Genomic DNA, 23683 nt, shown 5'->3' with positions numbered 1-23683 from the left:
CTTTCATGAAGAACTCACGTGTATAGGGGTCGGTATAGTTCTAATCCCGTAATTTATTCTTTTGTACTAGTACAATTTTTCTCTTCAACAAATCCTGTTTGTTAAAATGAGTTAGTGACCAGCTGGCAAAAACGTGCCATTTCAAACCTTCTTCTTACTTCATATAAAAAAGGATGTTCTTAACAGATAATTAATAAATTAAATAAAAAAAAGAAGAAAAGAAATCTAGAGTTTAAAATTGTAATTCTGTGCATACCATACTGAATTCACTGATTCAACATTAAATCTGTTTTTAGCCATCGGATGTTTACTAGTCAGAAAAGCCACTGCATACCAAGGGGGTGAAACTAAAAAAAAAAAAAAAAAAAAAGAGAAAGGAGGACAGTTCTATATGTTCCGTTTTATTCTGCCGATTGCCGAAATTCAGCGTGCGTTTTCCATATCTCGAAACTGTGACTTAATGATATATATATTAGATTTATGTTCAGCATTGTTCTAATATACCTATTTGACTAAAATCTGAGCTTTTCCTGAAATAAGTTTAACAGATATTTTTTGTCAATTCTACGAGTAAAATTATGCCTAAATTCCAAATTTGTAAATTCCGATGAGAAATTTAAGGAATAATTCAGCAATTTATTTTGACGCACTTTTTCAATTTTATGGCAAGAATGATACGCTTGGCAAATTTCTTAGTATATGGCAGCCTATTTTACTTTCCCTTTTGTTTTAAATGCGCGTAAAAAAGTCTCGTTTCTTCCTTCTTGAAAATACTTTTTTATTTTATATTATATTTTTTAATCTAATGCGTAATTTTTAGATTTTTCTTTTTAGAATTACATTTCAATCCTTTAAGTTTTATATTTCTTCAAATAATTATTTTAAAATGTTCTATATATTCATTCGGATTGTGCACTTTTACATTATTGATATAAATGTTTTGAAAATTTGATTTTATTCATTTCAACCACATTTCTTTCAAAAGAATACTTTGTGACGCAGTATACGCTGCGATGCATTTCAAAACTCTGTATATTAAAAGATTCAGAAAATGTATATAAATAAGAAAAATGGATGATCGACATTTTAATTTAGGAGTCGATGGATATATTACTCTACGCGAATTCCTGTTGCTCAACACAATTTTATCATTGTGTCATTGCTGTATAAATCCTTACATTTCATCTTCTTGTTTCAAGTTTGTTAAATTATCACTCTATATTTTATAATAAGTATTCATTTTTTAAGCTGAAAGCAAATAATGTAGCCCCCCCCCCAAAAAAAACTAAATTTTATGCAAAAAGTTATTTTTGTCTTTAATGCTTTGTCGATTTTTTTAAGGCATTCTGCAAATATATCGGGAATCATCTACATGTTTTTATTCCCTCTATATAATAAACGCTTTTCAAACAACTTGATTTTTGTAGCATTCTTATGAATAAAAGTATTGCCTTTCGTTTTATCAGTATTTTATCAGCATAGAATTGTGAAGTGAATTTGACCAGAAGATGAAAGAAAAAATTTGGTTTCTTCATCATTATAACCGTTTTTAGCTGGCATCCATATGCTTCATTGGCTAAATTCTTGAATCTTCAACAGATTTGGCTGATACTTCTTTGAATTCTTGAATCTTCAACAAATCCGGCTGAGACATCTTTGGTGTATATGATGATAGAAACAATTTGTGACGTAATTGAAGTGCATGCAGCCTCTTCAGTGGAAAAGCTAGTCGGTGTTCGCATTCACTGGCGATTTTATTTCTTTTATCTGTTTCGTTAATATGTAGGAATACTTGAAGAAGAACACACTTATCCTCTTCTGTTTCCTTAGATTTCAAGAACGCTGAATGAATATAATGATAGCAAATGTGACTGAAAATTCATTGCTTCGTAAGTGAACCCTTCCTTGGTCCTTGGAACATTCATTTGCAATTACAGCTTGGTAAAAACCGCATTTACGATTTTGGTGTTAACAAAAACTATGCTTTTTGTACTTGAGAATATAATAATATTTTAAATATTTACAAATCAAATAGCATATTAGAGACCTTATAACCTGGCTCCTAATTTAAGCGGGCCTCGATCCCGACCTAGTGGTTAAAAGACAACTGAATAATTGATAGTTCTTCCCGGGTTTGAACCCTGTCTTACAGGCTGGCTACATTTTCATAGTTTCCCCATGTGTAATACGAATCAGTTTTCCTAAGAAAGTTCTTCAAGAAAGCATCCCTACTTATAGGCAGATAGCTCCTGTGCACTTTGCTATATTCTAACATTACCTAACCTAACCTAAGGTAATGAGAGATTTTGGAGAAGACAGATTTATTAATTAAAAAAATATTAATTTATTTTAAAGACAAAACAATGCCAAATGTTTAAAGAGCAAAATTTGGATTTCTAAAATACTGCAGATTTAAATATTATTAATTTACATATTTAATAAATGTCTATTCATATGTAATACTTAGTTCTTTGAATAATCCTCTTGCTGCATTTCTTTGGTTTCAGTTAAAAAAAAAAAAAGATATCTTTGTCTTTGGCTTGCCCTCGCATGTAGTGCTTCAATCTATATTCATATTTTGACATTCATTTTAGGGTATTCATTTGGAAACCGACACCAATATTAAAAAAGTTACATATTTCGAAATATCTAATGTTACAAGTTCTTCCGTATGTAGCGTTTTGAGATAGCAAAAGTAAAATTACAATTTAATGCTTTAAATTTTATTTTAATTATACAGTAAAGCTCTTAAATTTATTACATAACCAGATTTAATTCACTTAGCATTAAGAGATATAATTTCAGTTCACGAATCAGTAAAATTTTATTACGTTTTAAAATTTTGTTATTAAACTAGTTTTCTCAGTTTCAGAAAATTCGATTTAAATCAAGTTAAAAATAACAGACAATAACATGGCGAAAGTAAAAACTTATTTTTAAGGACATAAAAATTCACAAAATATATTAAAGAATTAATTAATAATTCTTATAATTTAAAAAAGGCTTTCCAAATATTCTTCATAAATATTTATTAAGCATCATCAGTAAAAATGAGAATAAATTCCGTATGAATCATTTTAGGTAAAAATTTGTTTAAAAATTAACTGTGATAGTTAACTGAAGATTGTTTCAAAGTGTTAAGCATATCTGGAGTTATCATCATTTATGCCATAGATGCCAAATTTCAAAACCATCCATTAGATAAATTTACGTATATCTTAGGATTTTTTGAATAAAATTCTTTATTTTTTTGGCAGATATGTATAGAAATATATCTAGTTTAAAATGTTGAAAATTTGATAGGTTATATAATACAAAATGTTTTGAAGAAATTTATAAAAATTATTCAATAATAAAAATTTTTAAACATCAGAAAAAAGTTTGAATTTTATTTGGATTGAATTTAAATTTCGAATAATGAAAGAAGAAATCAAGTAAGTATGATTAGAAAAGAGATATTATTAAATATGTACCAAATTTAATTAATATTGCGGATTTAAAATTTTGAGTGCTAATTTAAAAAAAAAAATCGGCATTATCATTTCAGAAAAATATCCAACCTGGAATTCACATAAACAGAATAATATTCTTTAACATGCGTTGATTAACACTGCACAGAATGAACACATTACAAGCAAGAGTAATGATACTTCAAAGTAGTGTACAGTGGCAGACTCAACCGATATTTTACCTGGAAGCCATATTTACTCGTTGGTTTTTGTGTTAGTGGTCTTGTTATATCTTATGTAAAAATTCATATCGGCGCGTTTCAGGATTCAATAGCGGGAGAATCTTAGCTTACTGCAGAGTTGATTATTTACGAATTATTCAGTCAGTAGTCCATCAGACCCTATTAAATTGATAAGCAAATTGTCTTTTCGGTTATATAAATACGGCAAAGTCCTGTGCAAGTTTTAAATAATTTTTTTTATTAAACTTGCATTTAAACAGAAGGCACCACTTGTGCGTACAATTCAGCCTCCGAATAGTGAAATAGAATAAAGTTGAATTTACAATGAAATTATCCTAGTCATAGACTACACGAATTTGGCCAAACTAAGCTGGGTCAATTATAAAGGCGCAGTTTAACGTCGGGTAGCAAATTTCTAATGCCGAAATTAACTGGCGATGTTAGACAGTAGATAGAGAAACTGCAAGGGTCACTGCCAAAATCTCTATATCTAAAACATTCAGAACTCCCACCTTAAATAATCTTTAACTTGTTTCCGTCCTGGTGACCTCTAACGGAATGGAGAGGCTTTTATAAAGGTCCAGTTTATAAAAACTGGTTAATTAACATAATATAGCTTGTAATTGAATCTGTAGACTACTGTACCGTGCAGCTGCTGTTCGCTATCTCCAGTAACTTTTATAAAAATTTACAATCAATGAGTCCAAGAAGATACTACTACCTTCCCCCAACTCAATAATGATTGAAATGACAGATATCTTGTCTGAAAGTCTAGGCAATATTTTCAATCAAACTGATAAGCAACAGCAATCAACAAGTATGAGAGATGAATTTTGGCATAGAATTTAAGCCTCATAAATTGCAGTTCTCATAATGTCTAGCTACAGTTACCTTAAATATTTAATCATTTCATTTTACATTCATAATATACTAGCACTACGATGCCGGGCTTCGTCTGGCTTTTAAATGTACCGGGAAAATGCCTGAAGAGAACACGAAACATTAAATTTAAAAACTGCGCAAAATTTTACTCTGCAGAACAACTTCATAAAAAGAAATTATTACATATAACAATAATTATCCTAATAAATAAATTAATTATCCTAATAAATAAATTAACCAACTTCCCGTTGCCTTTTCTCAACAAACATCCAGTATCCAAGAGAAACACTAAATTTAAAAGCTGCACAGAAATTTCGCCCTCATTTTTCCAAGTAGCAACAGTGCTGATTTTCAAGTCAGCACTCCAGTACGCAGTTGAATGAAAAACTGTTGCCAAAAGCTCATTTCTAAAAAAATGAAACTTTTCAAAATGATGCGATAAAATCGAAAATATAAAATAAAATAAAAAAAAAAAACTGGTTCAAATTTTGAAAAACTCGCTTCGAGGTGCACTGGCTCTTGTCTAGATGCACCTATGTACCAAATTTCGTAGCCCTTGGTCTATTTAGCTTACGCGCAGCGCGAAAGAAAGACACACAGACTCTTTCTTTAATTATATGTAGAGATTTACAAAATTAACATAATTCTGCAAATTTTTTGAAATGTTTCAATTTCAATCGCCAGCTGTTTATTTTCTGAATGACGACACTATGCTGTCAGTTTCGCGTGAAGCAAGAATTTTTTGAGTCGGGATTTGATAATCTCGCACGAAAAGAATTTTTTGGAATACCGTTCTCTTTGATTACTTCAATCTTAGTCAAAGCTTATATGATGTAGTTTGAAAGTAGATGTGTATTATTCATGCAATAGACTAACTTTCAATAGAAAACGGTTAACAGAAAAACATTCGAAAATTCTTTTGTCAAAAATATTTGTTTGTTTTGTAAGAAGCAATTTTTCACTTTCAATTGCGCAGGGAAATCTCTCATTCGTCCTTTGATGACACAAATCACCCTTTCATACGAAGTTGGATGATTTTAAAGTGTCAGAAAATTCAATCAATGGATAAAAATTTGTAATTCCAAACAATAATTTGGGCATTAGAAAGAAATAGTGAAAAAAGGAAGAAGTTGAATTTCTAAGAAAGAGAGTAAGTGTAATTTTAAGTTCTTTAATTAGATAGAAAATTAGTTTCAATTTTACAGATTTTGTTTAGGGATCAACGCAAAAAGCTGCATCAATGGGAAGTTAGTAAATGTGAAAATTCGTTAAGAAAGTGAGTCTATTGCATTCATTCAAGTTGAAGCCTGAATTTGAAGTTATTCAAACCTCAATTCTTTTTCTAAACTCATTTCAGTAGAAAAAATTCAGTCATCCCGTGTCTTATAGGAAGATGTTTAAAACAGTTTAAAATAGGTTTCTTTGAAGACTAAGCTTTTATTTTTTAATATAATTATTAATGAAACGGATATTTTCTTATGAAATTTCATTACAGAGAAGGCAGCATGAGAGCTGGGGATCGTTTGCTGTTAGTAAACGGTGTTAACATTTCCTGGCTTTCTTTGATGGAAGTGGCAAAGATTCTGAACGAAAAGGAAGAAGCTGTGTTGCTAATCGAATACAATGTTGGAAATGTGAGTAAGTAAAAGAAACCCAAGCCTCAGTTTTTAAACTACTTTCATAAACCTAAGAAATAAAAATAAAATTAATAATAGAATTACACTCTGGAAATACTGTACAGAGATTTAAATTTTAAATGACATTTACATTTAGTGCTTATACTCAATCCTGAGATCAGAAAGGATATAAAGTGCTGAGTAGAAATGTTTTCGGTTATTAAACATCAATCGCTGCACACTGACATTTGAATAATTGCATTCACTTTTAAATACTGATTAGAGGTTTAAGTATTTGATAATTTTTTAAAAGGGCTTTAATTAAATTTGAAGGCAAGAGAATTATTTCGCGCCATCGGTACAAAATTACTTGCACAAAGGTAATGACTTAATGGTAACTGAAGAAAATGTTACGTATATTTGACAGAGTAAAAGAAATGAGTTATAAGTCCAAAGAAGAATCGTACGTTAAATATATAAATATGTCAATGTTTCTTGAAAATTTCGCAATGCCTTAGCAATGGTCACTTTTAAAGATCCTAATAATAATCAAGAAGGTGATTGTTTTTCCTAGGCAATCATTTACGAGATATTCTGAAGTTTCAAGTCTATAATTTGCTTCCCTTTCTGTAAGGTTGTACTTATAAATGATATGTTTGGGATTAAATTAAGACAAGTCAAATCCCGACCTTGTTTTGACTGGTACAACCACTGAAAGCAGTGCAGTTTTTAAACGGGTATATTACTAAAACCTTATTATTATTTTAAAACAGCGAAATTGATCTCATTCGTTGTTTACTTGAAATTATCCTCCAAATAAATGTAAAAAGTAAACCATCCGGTTATTAACCATTATGCTGGGATAACTGGTTTGGTTGGAATTTTGAGATCCAAATATGAAACAAGCAAACAAACAAACAAAAAGCCGCTGCGACAAAGTCTAGATGTAAATGAGAAAAGTGCCCCTGTGCAGTGTGTTCAATAGCTCAGGTCTACAAAATCATACCATTAACGTTCTCATTGTATTATACGCATAGTTTTCGGAGATTTTTTGATCAAACGTTCCAGATCAGTTTGTTCCGCGTAGGATAACTACCTTGTGAGATTTAAATTTTGATTAAAAACTTGAATTCTAAAAATTAGGGACATAACGCACTTATTGATCTCGCTGGTTCTACTGGTGTTTGCGATCATTTTCGAGGAAAAATTATCTTACGTGCTTTTTTCTAACAAAAATGGATGGTTTTTAACAAAGCTATCTTACTTCACGTATATAAAACTGAATTTTAAATTTCACTTAATATTATACCAAAATGATTGGAAACTGACTATACATGTTTTCAAAGATTTTGTCGTTATTAAACGGCTTTAGAAAGATTGAAGAATCTTTCCAATGTTTTTTGACAGTTACATTCTTTGCTTTATTTTGCACTACCTTGTATTTTTCAGAAACGCAGCTTAACAAGTACAAGCGTAATAGTTTTATCTGCTCTGCTCTGTGCGATCCATGACGAAATTCTGATGTTTCGCTTATTTGAACCTGTACCTATCTCCCAAATTGCCAGTTCTCAGAATGCTGCCGTTTGGCAAAATATAACATGTTTATTTTTCTAGTTTGATATGTAATTATTTAACAAACTTAATAATTGTAAAATAACAAACTGATTAATTATATAAATCTTTTTCTTAAATATTTGTAACTTTTTAAGTAATTTTTAATTGACGTAAATTAAAATAAATTTAATATAAGTGGTTACCAGTTGAAATGACTATTTGCAGCATTTACTTAATTATTAAAAGATATTTCGAACGCCATAAATCATGAATTTAGACAGAAGAATATTTTTGGTTGTGAAAAACGTATATACATAAATATAACACATGTACAAAAAAAGAATTAAAATAGAACACGTTTCTCATTGTTATAAGTTTTCTTTTAGTTAACTTACAGTATCAAACATTCCATTTATGAAGCGGATTTCACTGATTATTTATTCAGCTTTAAACCATATGCTATTTATTTTTAAAAGGTTTTTTAGAAAGTATTTCATTGATGACATTTGAAGTTTTATGCTTGACTTGTCAAGTTTAACTTTTTATCGCTCTAATATGCTTTTGAATAGAAGTATATTTTTATTTTTTATAAGGTAAATTTCAAAATAATTCGGATGTAAAATAATGGATTGCTTATATACCCCTTTCAGGATTTACATTTACATTCGAAATTCTTTTTAATCTTAGTTTAAGTCATAGGAAAAATCACGTGGGATTATATTTTGGGGAGCGAAGTAGCCGTGCAAGTGCAAGTGACTTATGGCTTTTTCTTCTGTACAGTGATGGCGCAAAAGCAGCTCTACCTACAGACTAATGTGAGGTGAGGTGTTGCTGCAGCCTGCATAAAAGATATCTCTTACCACAACCGCCTCTGTGGAAATTGTGGAATGACAAAACTAATCAATATATCAGGATACCTTTGAGTGGTCCTGTTCAAGTAATGCTCTCAAAAAAAAAAAAAAAAAAAAAAAGAATTATGCGCTGATGAAATCTGCTATGAAGCCACATCAAACAGTGACTTTTGATAAATCCAGTGCTATTCAGAATTTTCCATGGCGAAGCATCATTGACCTCCTGGCAAGAAATGCAGAGCAAATGCCACCCGTTTATCATAATCATTGCATTTTAATTCCTGCTTGAGGCTTATCTTGTAAGGGTAGAAGTGAAGAATTTCCTGAAAAATCTGCCATATCGTTGAAAAATTCAAATCTAATTATTGCGCTATTCCCCGAGTATTGCTACTACTAGCTGCAATTGTTCCAAGGGTGCCCTCCATGATTGCAGTCGCGACATTAGTAACGGTCTGTTCTGACACGGATTTCTGCCCTATACCAAACCGAACTGCTAAGTGTCCTGTTTCTTCAAGCTCTTTAGTCATGCCTTTCAGTACATTAATTGATAGAGGCCCTTTATGAGGTTGCTGCAATTTCTAAACTCACGAAGAGCAGTAACTGCGTTCGATTGATGAAGATAAAACAACTCCCACAAGTAATGCGCTCTGAGGTAAAGTGAAGCGAACGTTGAACTCGAATAACATTCCGGATGTTCTTCGTTGTTTTTTCCTTGTCTTGAACTGAATTATGTGGTTACTTTGTCGTTTACGTAATCTAGTATTTCCATGTTCAAATTTTACTTGCTTTTCATGCAAATTTTCAGTTGTGTAGCGAACAACGTCATATTTTCCCCTATCGGTAACTTTCGGAAATAATGTTTTTATCGAATGTCTTTTCCCATGTTTTCATTAATTCTCCTACTAAGTTTTTTGACATTCTACTTGATAAATCGAGCTACAGATGGCTCTAAGTAGTGCCAGATAAAACAAAAATGCGCCCTGTATATACTATCATACAGCACTGCACTTATCTGTGCAGCTCTTTAGATTCTCAATATTTGCAAAATGTTATTTGTCTCTAATTTGGTTGCACTTCAGTGTGTAATTACTATGATACAATTTAAAAAATTTTTTTTAAATCAATAGAAAAAATGATTGGTGTGGATATTTGGAATTCCTAATATCTGGAGTCCAAATATTTTGGAATTTTACTATATAACTGCAGAAGTGATTTATGTTTTTGTAACGACTAGACCTTCAAATGTAAAGTAAAATTGCTAATTTTAATAATTATCCTTCTCCAGATTTGCTTAAACAACCAACCGGTGAAGTTGAGTTGGAAATAGAAGCTCTGTATTCAAAGCTCGGTGTTAGTTTAGCCTCTTCAGTCACGAATCCTTCCAAAATATGCATTGACCAAATTCAACGTGGAAGCATTGCTGAAAGGTAACTTTTAAATGAAATAAATATGGAAATAGGATATCATTCTTGTGAACATAATTTTAAATTTATATTGCATTCCTTATGTTGTTCAAGTAATGCAAATATCGTTTAAAAAAATTAATAGTAAAGTTGCATGTTATATGATCACCTTAGACATAAACCACACATTTTTATATTAATTAAAAGAATTTAAAAAAACTACAACCTGAAAACTTCGAATTATGTACATCCCTTGAAAGAAAAGCCTACCATTAACATTTCAAAAAAATCGAGAAAAAATATTAAAAATTAAAAAAGCAACATATCATGAAAATTAAAAAATATATATATAATGCCAGTTCTATAACGTATGACATCAGAGAAATCTTTATTTATAAAAATAAAATTGTTCCTAAAAAGATTTAAATTGCTAAAAATTGTCTTGCTGCTTTTAAATCATTCACTTTATTAATAGTTAATTAATAACAGATATTAAATTTAAAAAGTAAATATATTGCGCTTTGCCTAAAGGCAATATTCTAAAAATCTGCTTAAGGTATACTGGAAGGTGAAGTATAATTATATTTCTTGGAGAAGTAATGCTTGCCATAAGCTGCCTCTAGTTTTCTTATGGTACGTCTTCTCGTCGGTTTCCGAGGCATGCTCATGTCTGCGGATTTGAATTAAATAGAATGGGAGATTTTATGCTTAGTGAAAACAGTGTATCTCCTCCGAAAGGTAAAAAACTACAATTCGGTTAACTGCGTAAAATTCTGATGATTTTCTCCTCTTGTAAAGTAAATACAACATTTTCGCACTACGATAATTGATAAAAACTACATTTATTGCCGTTGTTTTACAGATAGAAACATAAAATTTGCACATAGCTGTATAATTTTATAAGTCGACAAATTCAAAAATAAATATTACGTAATTTTAAGTTAATTTGATTTTCAAAGTCCAGGATGAAAATATTAGAAAGAGGTATTTATTACTTAGCTAACAGGAACTCGTGGCAAAAATTTATTAAATGTGTTTTTTCCCTCGCAAAAGCGTATAATTTGAAGTGATTGTTTACTCAAAGACATAAACAGAACGCATCGTGCTTTATTTAGAAAAAATAAAAGACGAACTTCGTACTTAAAAACATTTTTTTTTTTTTAATTACAAATAGCATCAGTATTGAATATATAATTATATGAAAATTTTATTTCCCAAATCTTATGATAATTTTGCATTCTAAATTGTTTATTTAGATAAACAAACGAGTATATGAAATATAGGTATTGTGGCTGAAAACCACAATCCGTAAGTTTTAGCATTCGGCAGTTATTATAGTTAAAGCCAAATAGTTTATAGCCAAATCTCAAAACAGGCAATAATTTACGATTACTTTTTGAACAGCCAGTTCTAAACTGGCCGAGAGAAAATGGTCAGAGATAAAAATTATCTTTCTTTTTCTGTTAATATTTTTTCAAGAAACGAATGTTTTCAGTTCCCTATTAAAGACATAACTAATACTGAAAAGTATATATGTTTCATTGTTTAGTTCTTTGTAATTAAGCACACGAATGTTATCTGCCTATAAAGGAAAAAAGCCTTCGTAGATAGTATTTTAAAAGAAATTTGCATTCATGTTAAACATAGGGAAAACCACAAGAATGTCTACGAAACTAACCGTTAATTAAGATTCGAAATCGTCCTTTAAAATTCGAACCTTAGGTCGAATTACATATAATGATACTAGAAAGCCCGGCGGTCATACGATATGACCGCTGTTCTAGATATTATAAATTGTAATTAAAATGATTTGTGCAAAGGTGTCTTCTAATTCAAACTGAATTATCCAGGGCAGGCGGCAAGGACGCCCTTTTGCCTACTGTCCCAAGGGGTTTCCGCCTTCTACTTGCTTAAGTGCTTAAAATAGAGTGCAATGAAGGAAACCACTGGCGGTACATTTCTTAACAGCCACCGCTAGCTCAATAAATAAAGGTGATTTAAATAATAAAGTGTTAAGTCACATGTCAAAGCTCTCTTTGTACACAACAGTTCTTGTGTAGATCTTTTCATCATTTTTAAGCTCGCGTTGCAGAGGACCATCAATTATTTTTAATTTTACGTCCGTTCTTTCACGAACTCTTGAAAAGGCAACATAAAGTTGACCGTGACCAAATGCAGGCTCAGTAAAAAAATGCCAACACGCTGAAGCGTTTGGCCCTGAGACTTATGGATGGTCATAGCAAAGGCAAGTTTTACAGGAAATTGTCTACGTCTCAATTGAAACGGCAACCCTGTGCCGTGGCAACTTCACCCCATTGGATAATACAGGTATTTATTTATTAAATGTTAAATGCACGTGCTCTTGTATTTTTAATTTTTCCGTCTTAGCTTTCTCATAATATTCGTCACGTGCTGCACTGCACGGAGAATAATACAATTTACAGTTACGCAAGCAACTAATAAACTATCGGCGACAAACACTTAAGCCGCATATATATAGGATAACTATTTTGTATTTTTCTAGTCGTACCATCATTAGCTCATCATCGGAAGTTTCTGTAAAAATGTGCCTGCGCCAAAAATAAGAAAATTAAAAATAACTAGATAAAATTATAGCAATAAATAAAAGTGTCCATCTCCAAAGTTGTAAAACTCATACAAAATAAGTAAACAAATCAGATTTTAAAACAATTTCCTATAATATCAAGGACCCTTATCTCAATGAGAGTTACCAATGTAACTGATAAGGCGAAAGTGATTAGGAAAGGTGAAGTGGTTGCAGCATGTACTCCAGTGACGTATGTTAAACGGCCAATGAATCCACCAAAATATATGTCTTTGGAGACCCTAATATTGGAAAACTTTTAGCATGCACAACTAAGCAATGAAGAGAGAAATGCTGCAGAACGTGTCATTAAAGGATTTCAAGATATTTTCTCCCGCTCAACTTCTGACATAGGTCGAACCAGTTTGTCTTAACATAGAATTGATACGGCAGATCATCCACTAATCGAGCAACATCCAGGACGTCTGCCTTTTGCTAAACAGGAAGAGGTAGGAAAGCTTTTGAGGAAATGCAAAAAAGCTACATTGAGCCATCAGCAAGTCCATCGACCTCTCTCACTGTCCTGGTCAGAAAAATACCATTTTTGAACTAGATTTTGAGTTGACTATTGCTGGTTGCACCAGGTTACAAAGAAAAGCAGTTACCTACCCTCTACCTAGGATTGACGATATTCTGGGATAGTCTTTCTGGAAGCAAGTGGTTTTCGATGCTTGATTTAAAGAGTGGATATTGAAAGGTAGAGATACGCCCTGATGACTTAGAAACTTTCCAACGAAGCCTATCTGATATGCATGGATGACATCATCGTCGGGAAGTATTTTAAAAAACAACATTTAGAAAATCTTAGAAAGGTGCTTCAAAAACTAAAGGAAGTCAGTCTAAAATTAAGTCCCGCCAAATGTAAATTGTTCAGACAGAAAGTGACTTACGTTGGACATATCACTGCCGAAGCTGTGTATTCGGATCCAGAAAAAGTGTCAGCTCTTAAAGACAGGAGATGCCCCGAAAATGTCCAGCAGCTGAGATGATTTCTGGGGATTTGCACCTACTATAGTAGATTTGTGAAGGACATTTTTCCATCGCAAGACTCCTTCACAAGCTAAAATAGAGCAAAGAAATGTTCTTGTGGAAAAATTTAGTGTGAGAATGCATTTATCAAATTGAGTAAGATTTAACATCTGCAACAATCCTTTGCTCAGCAAACCATTTATTCTCGACACGGATGTGAACAATGATGTGGTCAGTGCAGCTTTGTCTCGAGAAATAAATTGTGAAGAATATGTCTTAATATTTTGGAACAAGTGTCTATCTAAACCGGAGAGGAATTACTGTGTCAGCATTGTAGGTTTGCTTGCAATAATTAGACTCGTAGAACGTTTCCATCGTTATCTCTAAAACAAAAAATTCTTGCTCTGCACAGATCATGCACCAGTGACCTGGTTTTTAAATTTTTAAAATCCTGAAGGACAAGTAGCCAGATGGATACAGAGCTTCCAGGAATACAACATAACTATTCGTCATAGGAAAGGATTTTCGCACAGAAACGCGGATGCTCTCTCCAAAAATCCCTATCCAGAAAGCTGACGATAATGTTACAGGATTAAAGCTAAATGCGAGCTTTACTTTGTCTGGTCGCACGGCAAGTTACAGCTTCAATATCGGCTGATCGAGACGCATGGACGGACGAAGAAGTTGGAAAAGGCAAGTTGAAAGGCCGCGACATTAAACCCATAACTGAATTAATGGAATCATCAAATAAAAACCCTACCTGGTAGAGCATTTCTATCTATAGTTCTGCACCAAAACAATATTGGGCTCTCTGGGGCTCATTCCATATTCAAAACGCCGTTTTGTACCACAAGTTCGAATCGGTTAATAGAAAGACATTCCGGTGGTAGCTGATACTTCCACAATCTCAGATCCCGGACGTCCTTAAAGTATTGCATAGCAATCTGCCAGGGGCCACGTCGAAATAATGAAGACGTTGCAGAGAGTTCCAGAGCTCTTCTACTGGAGTGATACAAGGGTTGACGTGCAAAACTGTTATTAATCTTTCAATGTCTTTGCGGCTCAGAAAGATCTAAGGAAAGCAGCTGATAGAAGCTGCAATGTGGAAGCACCTTTTGAACGCATTGCCTTTTACATCCCGGGACATCTGCCACGAATTGCTCATGACAACAAATACATCTTCATTGTTATTGATTACTTCACAATGCTGGCTGAAGCGTTTATAACAGTAGCAGGGGTAATGATACAGCATTGAATTTCCAGGTCTGGAGTGCCTTCAGTTATATTCAAGGAATCAAAGAAATTTTACCTCGCCTCCAACTGAAGAACTCTGCCAGCTACTCGGCATCGAAAAAAACCCAAACGATACCTTTATAACAGACCGCATGGTATAAAGGTTTAATCGTACCGTACTTAATATACTCTCACTAATGGTTTCCAGAAACCAATAGGACTGCGACAAGAAGTTACCACTGTTTTTACTGGCCTCTCGTTGTGCTTTTCATGAGATTGTCCATTTCAGATGCTCTTTGGTCATGACGGTCATTTGTCTTATGATCTCTTGTTTGGTCGGCCTCCGGATTTGCCTTCATTGCCTGAGGAGTACATCCAAGATCTCCAGGCACCTTTTGAAGTGATGCCCAATTTTGCATGACAGCGAGTCAGCTTGGCTGGGGAGGAGATAAAGAAACGATACAACATAGGAGTTACAGGACATCGATTCAGCGAAGGAGACAAGGTGTGGTTGTGAAATCCGACCTGACGGAAAGGAGTCTCTGCTAAACTACACTCACCTTGGGACAAACCTTACACAATCCTAAACAGGCTTAACAACATTGTTCGGATCGGCTAGTCATCATATTCTAAGCTTATAGTCATTCATTACCACAGGCCAGCCCCTTACTATGGTTATAGTACATAGTCATCATAGTGTATACTCGTATAATGTAAATAGTGTACGAAAATCACGGTAAAGCTTCTACACAAAAAGAAAGCAATTCGGCTAAGGGAAAGAAAGATAAAATTTTCGTTGCACAAAAATTAAAACTTAACTTTTGTTTTCCCCGAGGAAAAAGAAATTGAAGTTACCATTTTAAAATTTTGATAATTCTATAACTATTGCCTGCAAATTAACTAAAGGAATAACTTAACCGGAACATAAGAATAACATAATTCAATCACTTGCGAAGCAAAAAAATGCACAAATTACCAACATATAAGAATAAAAAAGCATAACTCCCAGATCCGGGTAAGAGCGTGGTTGTGTATGTACATGCGTTTGGTACGGTCGATTGCAACAAAAAAGAGAGACGCATAGATGTTATAGCAGTCTCATGTACAAATGTTCAATGCTCTACATATAATCGTTTTTGAGCTATACATAAGCACTTGGTACGTACATATTCCAAGAAAAAAATCTCTTTTGAATCTCTTTTGAATCCGTTTTAAATCCATTTTTCAATTCGTTTTGGAAAAAACAGTCCTTTGTTCTGTCCGTACGTACATCCGTCACTGGAAAAAATCGTTCAAATGGATTTGAGAGCGGTCAAAATGGATATTTTCGTTGAAATATGATAAGCGAAATTTTTCGAAATTACAATAGTTTCTTACTTCGTACAATGAAGTAAAAGGAATAAATGAAAGTTATGAGTAAATAATACGTAACTTTCAAACTTTTTCTAGAGATAACCTTTTTATTCACCACAATTACTACATGTTCTAAAATGCATATAATTTGCATTACCAAACAACACGAGCAAGTAAAAGAAAGTATAGAGTTATTTTTATCCTTTATTTATATGCTTCATACGATTTGTGAAAATGTTTAAAACTGCATGTTTTAATCAATTATTTTTTAAGGCGCAAACAAATTCTCCTAAATACATTGGTAAGTTTTTATTATAGAAATCATGACTAATGATGGTGCTAACGTTATCATTAGTATCAGCAGCGATTCCTAATTGCCAAAGTAGTCATTGAAAGTTATAAACTGATATATTATTATTCGATAAAAAAATTTAAATATAAAACAGTTTGCAATAGTAAATAATAATTTGCCTATCCCTTTTAGAGACTACTTATAACGACATGTTTTAATTTGTAATTTTTAACAAACTTCTTGAAGGTAATCTTTTCCAAGTTGCAGTCGGAAACTTATACCTCTGGTTGTAAAGGAAAACCTTTTGGTTCCGTCTATTTTTTTTATATATTTAATGTTATTTTATACTGTTGCAGCGAACCGTCAAGTGCATATGAATCAAATATAACGTTATGTGAATATCTTCAGTTGAAACGTTTTGAGTATCTTTGATATTTTTCCAGAATTTCTGCTAGTTTTAACGAAAAAATTAATAACCATTAAAATCATTCACGTTTAAGATATTAGAATTCACATTTCATCCGCATTCCTCATTACATTCGTAAAGGAAATCTAATTTTTGGGATTTCTCTATTCTCTTCAAAACCACATTTCCTTGTGTTCAAATATGATCATTGAACCAAAAAAATGTGAATGGGTTTTCTGATTCCATTCAAACTTTTTTGTTTGACCTGGCAGACAGAGCTCTATTCAAACCTAATACTATGATAGAATTTGAAATTTTCCCTATTGAGGTAAACAATAAAAATTGTAATTAATATATATATATATATATATAATTTTTTTTCGAGTCTTGTTTTATCTTTCGGATTTCTTTCGAAAACTGGGCATGTAAGAGACAAAATGAACGAATTTTTTTCCCTGGAAAGCAAAAATAGACTATGCAGCTAAATTTTCGCAACTTGTAAATTACACAGTGGTACAAGATAACTCTGTGCCTTTTAGCATCGAATTTCCTTAGAAGAAAAAATATATCTTAATTTTTTTACGAAGAGAAGCAAATTTCCCTGTCCAGCCAAACTCATTTCAATGCGACAGAATAGAGAAAGCACCTAACCTTTTTCTCACTCTTTTCGGAAGTTTAAGGAATCCACAACTCGTCAGGCCCCATCGAGGAAATAATTTGGTACCGCAACTGGAAAGAGGTGCATGGTGTTGTTGTTGTTGCTGTTTTGTACAAAAGTTAGCGCAGAAAGGTCAAATAGAGCCAAAAGTATCTAAAATAGCCCTATCGACGTCGAAGATCCTCGAAGAATATAGGAGCTTGGACTCCGGGAAGAGACAAATTCTAAGGAACCTGGCTAGTATGTAGGATAATCAAAAGATCTGTGCTTGAGAAAGTTGTGTACCAGGACAGTGAGGACACCAATTACAGCTTCGCTAAACATCGGAGCATATTTAGCTGCATACCAATTAACGAACAAGTGTCCGAATATCTTTCGCATAGAAGTTCTGCATTTTTTAGGTCTTTTGCAAGCATTAAGTAATGAGAATTAAATCTTTATATCGTAACCAACATATCTAGGAGAAAATGATTGTGTTCTCATTGGAGATTGGATAATGCACACAGATGGCAAAATTATCTTCGTTTTCTATCTTTTCCAGAAGAACAAATCTCTTACATATTGTCTGGCCAAATCCGCAAGGATAGCTGCAGTAAAGATAATGGGAACATGTTCTAAAAATTTTAAATTAGTGCAGTCATATCGATATCTGCTAAAAATACAATTTATCCAAATCTAATCAACAATTGGCACCATATAAAAAATCAAAACTTATTTCAAAACCAATCTCTAAATAAAACTAATCCAAAAAATCAAAACTAAACTCCTTTTTGCTGGTGGAAAAAAGTTGAGAAAGTTATAGCATAGAGATCCAGAAGAAAGATTTCTGAAATAATCTGTAGAATCATTAGGTATATCGATGCAGAAGACGTGAAAAATGTTACTGATTCGAACTTCGAGCATTTGTTTCATGCTTCGGACATGCTTCCAACAACGCAATAAAGACACGCGGAAAGGATGTATAAAGTACATTATAAGTCCCTCATTCATAGGACCCGTAATCAATGTTTGGGCATACTTTCAGATAAAGGCAAATAAATTTCCAAGCACACCGAAAAGACTGAAAGTGAAATAACAACAAATTTAATATCTGCGCGAAATATTAATTGAAATTGAATTTGAATAGTACTTTTTTTATTTATTATTGACATCTTTTGGTACTTGTGATAATGCTAATCAGTTTTTTTTAATTGATCGCACAATTTTCATAGGTCCGTGACACTTAATCGATAACCATTTAGCCAACAAGTACACTGCGCAAAAATAAATAGATAAATAATAAAGGGACAGTTGCATATCTCCCGCTCTAGTGGGCTGATTGACGAAATTCAAATTGCGTTTTTCCTGTCTCGAAAGCTCGACTTAGGATGTGTATTAGATTTATATATAGCGTTCTTCAAATATAGGTATTTTGACACAAAATCGGATTTTTTCTGAAATGACTTGCCAATTTTTTTCATATTTCGATTCTACGACTCAAATTATGCCAAACTCCCAAGTTTTGTAAAAATCGCGCGAGTAGTTTTTAAAAAAATTAGAATTCGAAATTTTAGCTCCTCAGTGTTCAGTTTGGTATGTATTTATTAATAACTCTTTTCTTTTATGAAACGTGTTTGATTCCTTGTTACACAGTCCGAAATTTAGGTTCATTCCAAATAAAATCCACCCATTTTTTTATGATTTATTTTTAAAATTTCTATTTTTAAATACTTTTTATAAATTTTTCAAAAAAAATTTTGAATTATAACATAAAAAATTTTTGCACTCACCTTAAAGTAGATGTATTTCTGAGCCTACTACATGCAAAAAAATTAGAGCTTTTTATTAAGAATTTCCGAAGATATACGTGAATGAATATATTGGCCCATTTTGAAATTTGGCATATTTGTTGAAAACGATAATAACGTAAATGTGCTTTACGCGCTTTGTTAAAATGATTTGAAATAGGAACGATGTGATTTTTTTCCCCGCTCATCCACAATGTAAAAAGGTAGGAACGAAGCGACATTTTTCTGCTTCTGCAACAATGGAAGGAAGGGAAAGGAAAATAGATTGCCAAATATTCGTTCGTCAAAGTTCGCCAAGTGAATTATTCTTCGCTCAAACTGAAAAAAATGCGTCAAGTTAAATATTTCAATTTCTCTGTAAATGTTGCTCCAAATTTTACAAAATTTAATATTTGAGCATAATTTGAGTCTTAGAATCGAAATATGAAAAAAAAAAAAAAAAAAAAAAAAAATTGGTGTTATTTCAGAAAAAGACCTCTTTTGTGTAAAATACCTATATCGGAACAAAGAAAGCAATATATAAATCTAATATATATTCTAAATCGCGCTTTCGAGACGAAAAACGCAATTTGAATTTCGTCAATCGGCGCAGTAGAACGGGAGATGTAAACCGTCCTTTTTTTTTTTTTTTTTTTTTCGCAGTGTACAATTAAACGAGACTGACAGTTAGCCAACAGGACGTTTAGCCTATACCGACATTTAACAGGATACTTAGCCGACACGGACATTTGACCGACACAGACATGAACCTCTTTCATACTCTTTGCTAAATAGCAAGTTTAGCAGTGAAAATTCCTTTTTCTTTTTTTCTTCCTCTTTACGCCACGACAATTAGCCAGAAATTAATTCTTCTCCATTCACTAGTCAGTATAATGTCAAAGTTTTAACAGACGCCTTTACACTCGCAAAAGAGCTCCGTAGCCACTTCCCTCTCGCATACCAAACATAGCTTCTCAAAGGTTCACCGACGGTAATAATTCAAAGCATCCCCACTGCCGCTCTCTGCATATTCGATAGCATAGTCCACCACTTTTTTTCTGAGTAAGAAAACAGACGCGCACACATCAGTCATACCGTTAGAAAGAACGTAAGTTAATTAATTCATATTCTGGCCTTATTGTTTATGTACATTTAACTTTGTACATTTCCTCCTCCCTTTTATATATATATATTTCAATTTATATTTCATTAATTTACAAAGATTGCATTGTTTTTATTATGTTTCTCGTGTTTATTATGATTACTTAAGTGTTCTATTTCATAAATATAGCAAAGATTAACTGCTGTTTATTCTATTTATGAAAATAGTTTTGAATTAACATGCACGAAAGCATGTGAAAGTGTTGGGGGACACTTTACTCAAGTATATAATAAAATATTTTTACTACTAAATTTAGATATATTAACTCGAAATTTCTAAAATGTCCGGTAAATTAACGGCAATGCTACATTCAAAATGAATTCTTTATAGTTTTCTACTTAATTTGGCTAATGTATCTCGAGATTTCTAAAAATCCATTAACTTAACGGAACTAATTAAGACACAATAACACGCCGAATAAATACTAATTCAGAAGTCAAACAACAAAAATCAGCCTTATATTTACAAAATTTTCGCAGAACTAAACCATCAAAACTAGTTCTGTGAAAATTTTGTAAATATAACGCTGATTTTTGTTTGTTTGACTTCTGAATTAACGGAACTACTTTATCTTAGTTCATCTCTTTAATCTCACTTTTTGAATTAAAAGTATAATCAAAATTTCTTTAGTAAATAAGTTATTATTATATTACTTTGCAACTATTGCGTAAGTATTAGGAAATTTATTTCGATTTCAATGAATTTCAGTTCATCAATTCAATATATATGTTACCGTGAAAGACCGAAATTGGAGAATGTCGACTTTCACCGGAGAATGTTAACATTCACCAAATACGTTGGTGAAAGATCGAATATTGCACTATATTCTTGTATATTTTTGCTTATTACGTGCTCCGCCCTTAGACACTGCACGGAAAGGGAGGGATGCCCCTTGGAGGTCTTTTTAAGGGAAACTGGCTCGTATTCCTGGAGAAAATGGAGACATGAAGAAAACCACGAAAATGCCCATGCAGCCAGCCCGTTCGCCGGGACTCGAACCCCGGATCGAACTACCAGTGTTCAGCGGCTCTTACCGCTTAGCTGCTGGTGGGCATTCTTATATATTCAGACCCTCACCGGTGTATGTCGACAATCACAGATATGCTCTGGTGTAAGTCGAAAAGAGAGGTCATATAGTGCCATAATAGTTTAAATTGTTGCAATAAATAAGATTTGAATCACATAATTTAGTAAGTTTTTTATAACTGTTATTTTATTTTCTCATTTAAAACGTACTGTATAATTAAGTAAGTTTTTAACTTCTATTATTTTCCTTTCTCATTTTGAATGTATTGTGTGTTTTAGGTTCTCATGTTGTTACTTCAAATCTCAAGTGCGTTTATTCGTGACTGAATTACGGAGAAGAAAATATAATATTGTTATATGTTCACCATTAGTACATGGTGAATGTCGACATTGACCGGTGTAAGTCAGAAATAAGAGTATTTGGAAAATATTTCGGACATACACCAAGAGACTATGTGAATGTTGCCATTCACCGGTGAAAGTCGACATTCTCCAGATTTCGGTGTTTCACCGTAACATATATATTAGGTACTACCTTATGTAGGCAATTAATTATTATGCACCTCATTGTATATAACCATTAATTTGAATTTTTCCTAAATCTGTTTCTAAATTTTATGGAGTATTTTTTTCTTGTTAGTGTGCACATAATTATGAAATCACAACTGTTCGATAAGGGGTATAGCCTTCTGCCCAGTTACCCTGGTGTGTACACCGCTCTCTTGTGAAATAGTGTAGAAAATTCTGAACTTGGACGTTTCTGAAATGAAATTTTTTGTAAGTGAAACCATTGTAATACATGGTTTTCTTTCACGGGGCTTATTGCCAAGGTCAAATATAGCTTAATACTAAAAAGGAACAATGTTTGCCGGGAGCAAATGTTATCAGTTCGATGGTCGGAACAATAAAATCATGACGCCTGTATACCAAAAGGAAACAATCTCTTTTATAACAAAATTTTCTCTTCCTAAGATCGGAAATTTACTGCGGTTGAGAACTTTCTGTTGATTAACATACTTGGCTAACTCGAAGTAAATGCAAAGGTGAAATCATGCTTTTAGTTATTTAGAATTTTTGAGAACTTAATTTAGACTTCCTCTAAATTTCTGGATTCCTTCGTTAGGATTACACAAAAGGGAACGAAAAATAGTACCGCAAAAAAAAAATTGTAACCATCCAAGTACACTACGTTAAGTTTAGTCTAATTTGAAAAATAAATATGTTTTATGTATGCTATACTTAAAAGAATTTCATTCTGTTAACAAAAGTCAAAAGATTCTAAACATAATGTGTATCGTATAACTGCTATATATTTGCTTATATTTTAAAGTTATCTCTTTTAATAGCTATATAACTTTAATAAATGAATAACTTGAAATTACAATTTCAAATCTGTTTATGTATATTTATAAAATTTATCTTTACTGAACAAAATTTGGCACAGGAGATCAGTGTATTTACTACATAATATAAAGATTTACTGGCCCACTCTTTCTGTTATTAATTTTAAGAGCCTTTTTCCTTTCCGACAATCGCTTCGTAGCCAATTAGCGTGAAAAATGAGGACTTTTACTAATATATTTCTCCTTTTTTCCATTTCAACTTGATTTTGGCCAGTTTAGCATTTGCATTGAATTTTAGCCATTTTGTTTGTTAATCTAATCGCTTAGCAATTTCTTAAACACGACGCAATTTTGAACGCTTTACCTCCTTCTTCGACCACGGTGGTAAGAAAGGAAGGACTGGCGAAATCGGCATTAGAAGTGAAGCACTGCTCCGAAGCTTCGGTCACCAGATGGGGTGTTTTTTGTTTACATTCAGAAGCTCGCTTGACAGCGCTCTGATAGTATTTCGACACACGACAAGTTCCATACAAATTGAAAAACGGGACACTTCCGCCTAAAATAAACATTCCTAGTATGATGGATAATAGCAATTTGTATAGTTTAAAATCACATCTTGGTTATTTTTCGATAACTAACAACAGAGATTTTGATTATGAATTTGTTTTATAAAATTCTAAGCTGTTGAACTACAAAAATATAGATTTTAGCAAAAACGTTATGCTTAAAGAATGAAAAATACCTCACCGTACCTTTAAAATTGTATGCATTTTTCGATACCCTTAATACAACAGTAAAACGCCAAAATGTTTTAAATAAAATACTTTTTTTTTCACATCCACATATTATTGTAACATGTACTTTTTAAAATTA

The 23683-nt window shown here is 32.4% G+C and overlaps 1 protein-coding gene across 2 annotated transcripts in view; it reads left to right on the top strand.

Annotated features, from left to right (window-relative positions):
- The window catches only part of LOC118181302 (uncharacterized), a 115092-nt gene that overhangs the window by 43120 nt on the left and 48289 nt on the right, over positions 1-23683 (top strand). For both annotated transcript variants that reach the window (XM_085817137.1, XM_085817138.1), the window contains 2 exons: positions 6069-6211; positions 9880-10021. In XM_085817137.1, coding sequence (XP_085673263.1) covers positions 6069-6211; positions 9880-10021 — 285 coding nt within the window. The remainder of the gene's footprint in view (positions 1-6068; positions 6212-9879; positions 10022-23683) is intronic.

Source organism: Stegodyphus dumicola, chromosome 5 (assembly GCF_044657685.1).
Source record: "Stegodyphus dumicola isolate Sdum_Otavi_A_Nest chromosome 5, ASM4465768v1".
In the NCBI taxonomy this organism is placed as follows: Eukaryota; Metazoa; Arthropoda; class Arachnida; order Araneae; family Eresidae; genus Stegodyphus; species Stegodyphus dumicola.
Note: the sequence above shows the minus strand (reverse complement) of the source record. Positions and strands in the feature narration are given on the sequence as shown.